Source organism: Gymnoscopelus braueri (assembly GCF_963280865.1).
Source record: "Gymnoscopelus braueri genome assembly, chromosome: 21".
NCBI classification, from domain to species: Eukaryota; Metazoa; Chordata; class Actinopteri; order Myctophiformes; family Myctophidae; genus Gymnoscopelus; species Gymnoscopelus braueri.
The window spans coordinates 26,187,547-26,197,719 of record NC_137623.1 but is presented as its reverse complement, the minus strand read 5'-3'; the positions used below and the strand labels follow the sequence as shown (position 1 = coordinate 26,197,719).

General features: G+C 42.6%; 1 protein-coding gene across 1 annotated transcript in view; it reads right to left on the bottom strand.

Moving 5' to 3' along the window:
• Positions 1 to 631: 631 nt before the first annotated feature.
• Positions 632 to 10,173, bottom strand: part of cUnh8orf34 (chromosome Un C8orf34 homolog) — a gene marked incomplete at its 5' end in the record, with an annotated part of 88,759 nt that continues 79,217 nt past the window's right edge. The window contains 4 exon segments of the mRNA XM_080417370.1: positions 632 to 720; positions 1,605 to 1,643; positions 4,532 to 4,628; positions 6,429 to 6,925. Coding sequence (XP_080273496.1) covers positions 713 to 720; positions 1,605 to 1,643; positions 4,532 to 4,628; positions 6,429 to 6,925 — 641 coding nt within the window. The 3' untranslated portion in view covers positions 632 to 712.

Below are 10,173 nucleotides of genomic sequence, written 5' to 3'. Positions count from 1 at the left end.
CTGAGCTGATGGATGGAACCGATTCTGTGCCAAACAGTACCAGTTGTAATAATTCAAAAACATGACATCAATATTGAAGTGCTTTTTAATGCGCCATAAAAAGACAATATTTTCCATTGTGACTTACAAGCTCCTCTTTAAATCGTCAACATCAACAGAAAAGTCATCCCTACAGTAGGTAACATGTCTCAAGGTGACTGTTGAGTTTAAAAACAGAATGTTCTGTGAAATATATATGAACCAAATCGTTTTAATTAATATCATAGAATTCCTTATATTCCCTCCATAGTTATTACTTTCTATTTCAAGAAGGCTACATCTGGACAGTGCATGTAAAGAAATTGCTTCTATACATTGGTGTGCTACCCTCACAAAGTGAATATGCATTACTCTAAGGAAACTGGTTGTCAACAACAAAATGCATCTTTTTTTTTCTCGACTCCTCAAGGAGATTCAAATGCATGCTTTAAAGCAAACAAAATATTTCTTATTATTCCATAGTTAGAAGTGATACTATCACATTGGTGCGTACAGTTTTCGAGGGCTACATTGTCTAGGAAATATCAGCATCTGTGGAAAAAGTATACAATCTCTTTTCGTTTTTTTTTTTAGTTCATGTGAGTTATAAAAATAATAGTCTCTGTACACATTATTCAAAATGTCCAGTGGTTTGCATAATTGTTTGATTGGATCAATGTCTCTGTCTTCACCATTATAGGCCTGTGAAAAATGAAACACAAAGACAAAAACATCAGTCTCCTAGAAACCAGAATCAGACGCTTTCAACCGCTAATAAGCATAATAACTGGGGCAATTACTATAAAACAGCCCTTTAATATTTGAACATGTCAAAGATAAACACGAGGTGGAAAAAGTAGGCCCGCTGCTACCCGATGGAGGTTCCAGGGACCATATTTCATGCAGTGAATTCTGGGGGATTTGAGTGACTGGGGTGACTTCATACATCAGCTTTGGGTTTGGTTGCCATGGCAGTGCACTGGCCTCTCTGATAGCCAAGCGGCCGCGTCCCTGCTCTCAGATGTGTCTCCAGACTGGCACCCTCACACTGGGAGCTGTGGGCACCAGCAGAGCCACAAGAAGGAGAACCGCAGACAACCTCGAACCCAGACAGACTTTCTCCTTCTCCCAAAATGTTGATGCTGAGAGTTGACGCTGTCTGCCGTGCGTAAACTCACAACCCAAAGTGACTTAATGGAACCGGGCAGCAGGGAGCCTCACTTCCCGCAACACGGGCACTCTCCACCAATCACATTTCAGAGCTGCTACATCTTCCATTTAGCCCGCGTGTGTAATTGGCTGGACTTTAAATGAAGGCAGAGGCTTCTAAATCACTCATTGGTGGTTATTGGGGTAACATGTTATGGCTCTACCGATGAGGTCATTGACAGACAGACATGGAGGCTCTGTCAAGTTCAGACATGCGCTCAATAAAACACTTGTCTCAATGCCATTCCACACACACGCTAATGAGAAACATGCGTGAGCTGTTGGATACTGGCGATCCAGATAATAAGCCATATTATATGGCAAATCTATCTACTTTGATTTCAGGATAACGTGCAGAAAGTTGCTCAGATTCTCACCTGAAAACACTGATCTCTTACTGGCATCTCGAACTCCACCTGTGAATGAATTAGGATAGAATGTAGTAGAATGTAGTAGTGGATGCATGTGTATGTCTGAATGACGAATGCCATTTAAACAAAATAAGGTCACCAATACTGTGATTGGCCTAACTTTTTCTTATATCGTTCCTTTTTTGACAGTAAGGAAGTTTTGAGACAGCTGTGTGCAAGATTGCAGTATCGTTTTCCATTTCTCACAGTTTATTTTTTTATGTCAATATCATGCATCTTCTTTAATGGCAACTACATTATAAGTGAATACTGTACAGATCAAATTGGATTTAACCCAATTAATTAATGTTGAAAATTCAAAGGTGCATAGCGTGCTGTAGGCCTACTGGTGTAAATCCATTATACATGTATGTATAATTTGTGAATAGACTGAGAGGTTTAGGCACAGACATGAAACAACAGAGGGTTTGGGAGAAGGAAAAAGGACAGACTTCTTTTCATCTCCATTGGGGTATGTGCGGTTACCCCATTGTGGAAGTCTCTAGAATAACAGGAAATAGCTATGGATTTTTTCGCCATTATTTAGCACTCACCATAGAGTTGGCGCCAGCACAGACACATGCACTGGCATGAAGCTTGGAAGAGGGTGTCACTGTACTAATGAAGCGAGCTCCGTATCAAGCGGGTGAACACACACACACACACACACACACGCGCACGCTTGCTCGCGCATGCACACGCGCACACACACAGTACGAGCCAGAAATTCAATCATCAGTCTTAGCACCCTATGAGTTCTCTCTCACGCCAACAAGTGCTTTGTCACGTCTTGTGGCTACAGGGTTTTTCTTTCTGTATCTATCTCCCTCTTCCACCTCTCATATCCTCTCTAAACATAATCATCACCATCGCCAAGCCCCCCCCCAGGGGCTATTACATTCACTCATTTTGCCATTCTTTTAGCAAGAAAATGTGAAAACGTGTCACATGCAGTTATATTTCCATTTGACAACCTTTTTTGCATGCTTCAACCACATGATCCCCTAGCATCCCTTTTCTGGGCATGTCACACTGGGCGAACATTCAGCGAAAATAACCGATCTACAAGCTCACGATCTGTCGATGATCTTGCCGAAGAGATTTAGTGTAGAGGGGAAAAAGGAGGGGGCCAATTACAGACCCCTGGGGGACCCCGGTCAACAAAGTACTGTGTATCGGGTTTAAGTGGTTAAGTCTCATCTGACCAGAATTCTTGTTTCATGAGGTCTATAAAAGTTGTAACTCTGATTCCCTCATGCACTTGAGTTTCTGTCTGAGTAGCTGTTCCAAGATTTTTTGTTTACTGAGAACACAGGACAGTATTAATTGGAGAACATTTCAAGTGTTCTGACATAACATTCATCATTTTTTCTTGACTTGATACATAAATTAATTGCAGATCTATTTGCTCTCAAGGACACAGCAGGCCTTACTGGGAAAAGAAAATATGTTAAATGGTGTCAAGTTAGTTTTCATTGAAGGCATCTATTCCAAAATGAAAACAAATGTTACAAGAAATGTGTCTTTTCCGCAGTGGCCCAGGGTCGATTCCTGGCTGCGGTGCCTCCGGCTTGGCCGGGCGCTCTAACAAACATAATTGGCAGTGTTCACAGTTGGGAAGCGGGCAGGAGCTTGTGTCCTTGTCACTGCACTAGCAGCTCCTACTGGTCTAGGGTGGTCTAGAGTGCATCAGTTCAGGTTCAGTTCAGGAGATATACAGTATGGGAGATAGCGTGAACCTCCACACACTCTTTAAGTTCCCCCAATGAAACTCCTCGCTGTCAGGTAAGAAAAGTGGCTGGTGACTCTAGGGGAGGCATATGGAAGTCTACACCCTCCCCAGGCCAACAGTGGGAGTGGGCAGCAACAGGGTATAGTATACATGGGGGACTGGCTATGAAAGTATATCTACTAAATTACCCAATATTTCAGATTAGGATAATATATATCATAGATGACTGATTAATTTCGAATTTTTGTAGGCAATTAATATAAAATGGTGTATAACTGAAATATGTTTGCATGATGAGTTTTATATAGAAATTAAACTTTCTGCTTAATTCATCTGCAATCATTTTCTGACAAACTCGTTGAGCGGTCCGAGAGACAAAATTCTCACGGTAAATGTTAAGAGAGCATGAATTTGATGGTCCTCAGCGTATTGAAACCTATTCTCATTTTCATCTTGGCAAGGAGTAGTATCAGCCCATATTACCAAATGCATTTGTGTGATTTATGGGTTGGAACCTCAAAGGGAGGTCTGATCTAATCCTGTCATGTTCAAAGCCAAAGCAATGCACTGCACTGTGTCCCAGCCAGACCACTATAATGATAGGATTTATGACTTACAAGTAAGAGTCGTTCATGTCCATTGACTAGATCTTAATGGAGACGAATCTCTTCAAGGACGCCAGGAAATAAAAACGTTGTGAACCTCAACAGCATATTTCACCTCTGAACCTCACAAGATATCACCCAACTGTGGAATATGGAAAAGAAAATGTTGCCTTAGCTATTGACTTGAATTTTGTAGGGAATACTTATTCCTAAAATGTTCACTTTTTAATAGATGGATTGCCATTCGAATGCATTAGTCACATCTGAGAAGTGACGTTAATGAAATGAACTTTCACAATGCACAAAGGAAATGACTGTGGGTAAGTGTAAGGCTTTAAGAAGGGCAATTTGTCAGACTTTGGAACTGTTGATTACCAGTGAATTTAAATGGCAAGCCAAAGTTTTGAAAAAGAGGAGATTAATTGTGAACCTTTGTTCCCCAAAGAAAGAGAATGTGAATAGGACATAATACACAAAGAAAATGAGAGTTGAAAAGAAAAAATGACCAAAAAGAGAAGGGCCAAAAAGCCAAAGGGAGAGTTGTAGAGGTCACTCACTCTTGTCTTGCTCAGGTGGTTCCAGGATATCACTCTCTGTGTCACTGGGGATGTGCCAAGGCTGCCTGATGGCCTGTAACTGCTGGTAGAACTCATCCTGAAAGGAGAGGAGAGGAGAGGAGAGGAGAGGAGAGGAGAGGAGAGGAGAGGAGAGGAGAGGAGAGGATATTGGAGAGAGACAAAGAGAGAGAAAAACTTGTGAGAAAAAATATGAAAGACATTTTTAACTTTAGATCCACACTCCAGCCAAGACATACAAAAGGCATTTATTTTATGCCAACATTTGTACTTGAATGAATTGAAATGAACATGAGTCATTGGGATGAAATACATGTATTTGTATGAAGGCTGGAGCATGCTACTGTACTTTAGTCTTTCTTCTTTTTATAAGCCCACACTACCTTGGCTTGGTCAGCACTATCACTAAGTGTGTCTTATTTTTAAGAAGGAAAATCCATCTCAATCAGACCATCTGTTTGCTTATCAATCTGTTCAGTCATCTAGATACACACGTTCACGTCCTCCAAGAACATTTGCAGAATGAAAGAAAAACATCTGGAAATATGCGTTCTGTCCAGCTGCAATATGTCATTTAGCAACTTACGATTCTGGTATGTTCAAGCAGAAAAGCTAAACCAAACTAATTTCAAAATGTCTTGGCGGTACAAACAGAGAAATCCTCTATATTAGCTACTCCTGTTAAAACAGGCTCTAATGATATTGCATGGAAAGCAGCGCTGACCCAAGAAAAAAGACCAGGCCGACTCAGAAAGGCAAAATGTAGAAAAATCCCCAGTGAACTCTGGAGACGTATACGAGTTGGAACACGTGAACGTCAGGCCCATTAGCGCTACAGCTGTTTTTATTTTCATTTACACCGACTACACCTATAATCCTTGGGGGCCAAACCTTAATATATAAATTGTCCCATGCTCCCTACTACAAGCTTTTATGTGTTCTTGTACAGTATTTCAGCAAGGTGATGGATGACCTTAATTCCCCAGGAAGCACTGTGTGTCTTAGAAAAAGTCAGGGAATTGGCAGAGGTTCCTGTGCATCTAGCATGTTAAACAGGTCCAGAATCCTCTCTTAACCAGACCTCCTTCAGTGGGCTCAGCCCTTGCACACAGGGACCAGGTGGCCCCAATCAAATGTGAATCAGTGCTCTGGTGTTTTTGATAATCTCACTAGGCGTCAACCGACGTTAAGTGTCAAAAGAACACAGAGGGATTGCAAAATTCCTGCCCGCCATTAATAAAGCCCTCAAGAAAGCGTTTTGTGTTTAACAGCGCTGCCGTGAAGCAGACCATGAAAAGGAACTTGAGAGAGAAATCCCATTGAAATTTCTCCTTTTAAGCCCGACACATTTTTCCACTGTGAAATGACATTCTACTAGGATTCTCCTTTAAACCCCACACAGCGTGTGTTTGTGCATGCGTGCACATGCAGGTGTGTGTGTGTGTGTGTGTGTGTGTGTGTGTGTGTGTGTGTGTGTGTGTGTGTGTGTGTGTGTGTGTGTGTGTGTGTGTGTGTGTGAGAGTGTGTGTGTGTGTGAGAGTGTAAGTGCGCATGCACGCACTTTTCTGTGTGTACTCGTGCTTTCAATCTCTCTGTGTAAATGCTCTCATGTTCTACAGCCAACTTTAGTTGGGCATAGAGCCTATTTGACACTGATCGTACTACAGTATTTCACTGTCACCACACTAACAGATTTCTATAAACTGGGGTTGATTTTCAAGCTCATGACCCAAGGTTTATGGCCATTATATGCCAGGTTTATAAAAATGGTCTTGCACTTTGCGTAGATAGCTATGCCTGTATTCCAACATGAGAAAATCCCTACAAAGAAGTAAAGATAAAATTACAATATCTGCATAATAATATTCGCTGACTTTACCTCAGACAGGTATGCTCGTAGGCTGGCCCCGAGGCTGTCAGTGGTACTTAGCCCGGGAGGCGTGAGCAACGGTCGGGGGAGAGTGGGTTGGCATGTGGGCGTCACCGGGCGGCTCCGTGACCTCCTGAACGTTACATGTACCTCCTTACGACCCCCAGGGGTCACGGCTGAGCGTGACAGTAAGCTATTGGGGGTGAGCGGCCTGCTTGGGGTTCTGGGGGTCTGAGTCCTGCTGCCGGGGTTGCTGGGCGATTGAGTCCGACCCATGACCAGGGAGGTGGGCTTGGGGCTGAGCAGCGGGAGGCCCACGCCCGTGGGCTTGGCCAAGAGGCCACTGGCTGGGGACAGCGGCCTGGACAGCTTGGTGGGAAGAGGCAGGTTGTTGGGCAGGGGTCTGTGGAGCAAAGGGCTGAGGAGGAGGCTACTGTGGGGGCTGTTGGTGGTCCTGGTGGTCATCTTCCCTGCCTCTGCCAGCTTGGCCAAGTCCTTCTCCACCTCTGAGATGATGAAAGCACAGTGGCACAAAGTCAGACAACAACAAAAAAAAATTAGACCTGGAATGAATGAGAGGATATCTCAGGCAAAAGAGTGGGACACTTGCTCCATTGAAATAAAACAAATTCCCGAAGTTTCTGTCCAGTCTGGCTTCATCGGATCTGCATGATTTTGTATATCAATCAATTTCATTTTATTTTTATGAAGAGTGTGTGCCTCATTCATTTTCTGTATATGTGCCGATGCAATCTGGGAACCCAGAACCAAATGAGAAGGAAAAACAGCGACCTCTGCTGTTTGTACTATCTCACTTGGCTCTGGGACAATGACGACGTAAGGAAACCGGGGTTTTGGTCTGCCTTCAGCGTTTCACTTCCGGTGCGACCACTAACAATATGTCTACACGGAACACTAACACCACTTCTCCCAGAGAACATGGATCGTTTTGGTTATAAGCCCACTTGTTTCTATGATAAAAGAGCAAGTTAAAATGTGAATATCTTTTCGTGGTTTTGTCTGCTCCGTGGACGCTATTGTTAAATTAGTTTCGGTTGGTTTCGAGTGGGGAATGATCGGCGGACACGTAAATCCCGCCCACTACATTTGATTGGGTAAAGCGCGGCCTGCTTCCTGATCTGAAGGCACGCCCACTTGTAGCCCAGTGTGTACACGTTATGACGAACCTTCACGACAGATTCCAACGCAGAGCAGAATCTGTTCTTGAGAGATTAGTGCCGATGTGAAGCAGCACCTCCCCTCATGTATACATGTTTGGGCTACCGCTAGGCTATTCTTAAACCACCCTCTAGCTGAAAAGACTAATTTAAGATCTTTGTTGCAGAAAGATAACTGCTCTGTGTGTGTACTGTACACATCTCACAAGAGCATGGCTAGTTCACTGGCTGCCCAGAACATCAGAGTGAGAGAGACTGTTTTCATTTAATCCTTTTCTGGTCAATGATGGCAATATTTAGAGACACAGTAAATTGTGGTGAATCCTGCTTCCGCCGTCAGGGAAGCTTCCAAGTTGACATTAAGCTTGTTAGGTTTTTCTTCTTCTTTTTTTCTCCCCTGTTCCTGAGAAAAACACGTTTGTTTGCTTCATTGGTAGTCTCAAAAACATTTCTGTTTGTGAGAGGAGAAGATACCGCCAACTCTGATCAGCATCTGGGTACATTTTTCCACGTTTTTATCATTTGGCGCTTTGGCAATTGGGATTCAACAACCCAGAGTGATACCTTCAGATGAGTCACCAACATCATGTGACGATTCCTGGAAGTGTGTATGCGCAACATTAAATAAATACCACATAAAGGCATGACAAGCTATTTCACAAACCTTGACATGCTAGTTTATGAGCAAATCCAATTCTCCAAAACAAATCTTTTTCCCACACCAACAATCTGAAACACATGCCCCTCATCACACACCACACCACCATCCATTACGTATGCAAAGCAGCACTACTCAAAAGGCAGATTCATTTAAGATATTCTATGCTTTATTTCAGATAGGTCAGTGTAGACTAGAGAGACAAGAAACCAAGGGCAAAGATAGGACATGTGAGACAAGACAGGGGTCAGATTCAAACCCAGATACTCTCACAAGGAGCATAATTATGCTCTGCGTGCTCTAAGAACTGCTTTATACTTAGTTGCACACCAGTGTCGCTGTTGCACACAAAATAGTCTGCTAAATGACCGTAATGTAATGTAATGTCACGAACAGGTAGATCTTGTAATGTAGAAGACCGAGTATAAATCAGGTCTAACTGGCTGAGCCACCAGGCACGCAGCCCTGGGACATGATTTAGTTTATTTGAAAACTATTCCAGATTGTTTTGTACAGCGTTCATCCGGGACCCGAGGCATTCAGTTCTGTGACATGCATAATGGGGTCGGCGTCCCTGTGCTTAATCAGCCCTGATTGTTGGGAGGTCGGCCTGTACAGTACAGCGCCGTAACCTGCCCATGTGCACAATAACCTCCATGTGCACCAAATGACACTGCGTGCCTGTGTTGTTTTAACCCTAACCAATTTTACATGTGTTATTTCTCTAAATCAGCCGAGGAGGAAATAACGTTACTGTACAGGCAGAGGAACTGGGGCAAAGCATGGCCTTTCTTGGCCTGAATCACACTGACAGCTGGGAAATGATTAACTCTGTGGGGTGTGTAGTGTATGGCATGTCATGACATCACTTTGTGGCAGGGCTGCAGTATACAGTATCGTCGCCGTCTGGGCAGGAACCTTGTATCTCCAATTAATCTTTTTATGTTTTTTCATAACTTAAATTAACGCCCCCTATATACTTAGACGAATGACAGTGTTGTGCAAAAGTACTAAAGTAGCGACAATTTTACAATTGGTATGGTCTATAATGGTATGGTAAAAATAGTGATGCCACTTTTTAAAGTGGTTATACGCCTGTCTGTGGGTTTTATGAATATTTAACCATTGAAAAGAGAGCTTGTGACTTGAAGGTAGGGTGAAATGGTTAAAACAAAAAGTTTTTTGTTAAAAGGTTAAAGCATCACATTGTGCTTGTTATCATTGCTATAGTGTGTTTGTTCAGCAACAGGGGTCTCCCTATCAGCTTCAATTTTATAGTGATCCAGTTCCAATTTTCATCACTTCCAATTTCACCTGTTTATCCTGTATCCTTGTGTGAGTTCTCTATCCTGATTGGATCAAATTGGTATCCTGAGCTGGAAATGCATTTTCTGTTTAATAAAAGGCTGGAGAGACAGGGAGACCCCTGTTACTGAACAAACACTCTATAGCAATGAGTACTATCAGAATATATAGAGCTATTTAACACTTATTTTCATGAAAAAACAACACAAGAATACAATGTTGCTAGGTTGCATGGGGTAATTAGTCAACCATCTTAACCCCCCAAAAAGAAGGTGTTTATGGTGAGAAAAGTGTGGAGTAAATAAATACTATACATGTCCTGGCTTGTGAAAGCGGATGTGTGTATAAATTGAGGTTTCTCTTCCATGAAGGCCCTTAACCGCCCACGCCTGTCAAACCATGACCGTCACGATTGCTGTTTTAGTCTACGGTAAACAGGATATGCTGATTAATAACCTGCTTCCCCATACAGTGGATATTTTTATCTTGACTTATTTACAGATGGAACGATAAACACAACATTCTTCATTTGAAAATCATTCGACTTTCTGTAAAGGGCCAGGGAGCTGCTAAAAGTCATGATTTTATTGTAAACCAGGAACTCCCGCTTATT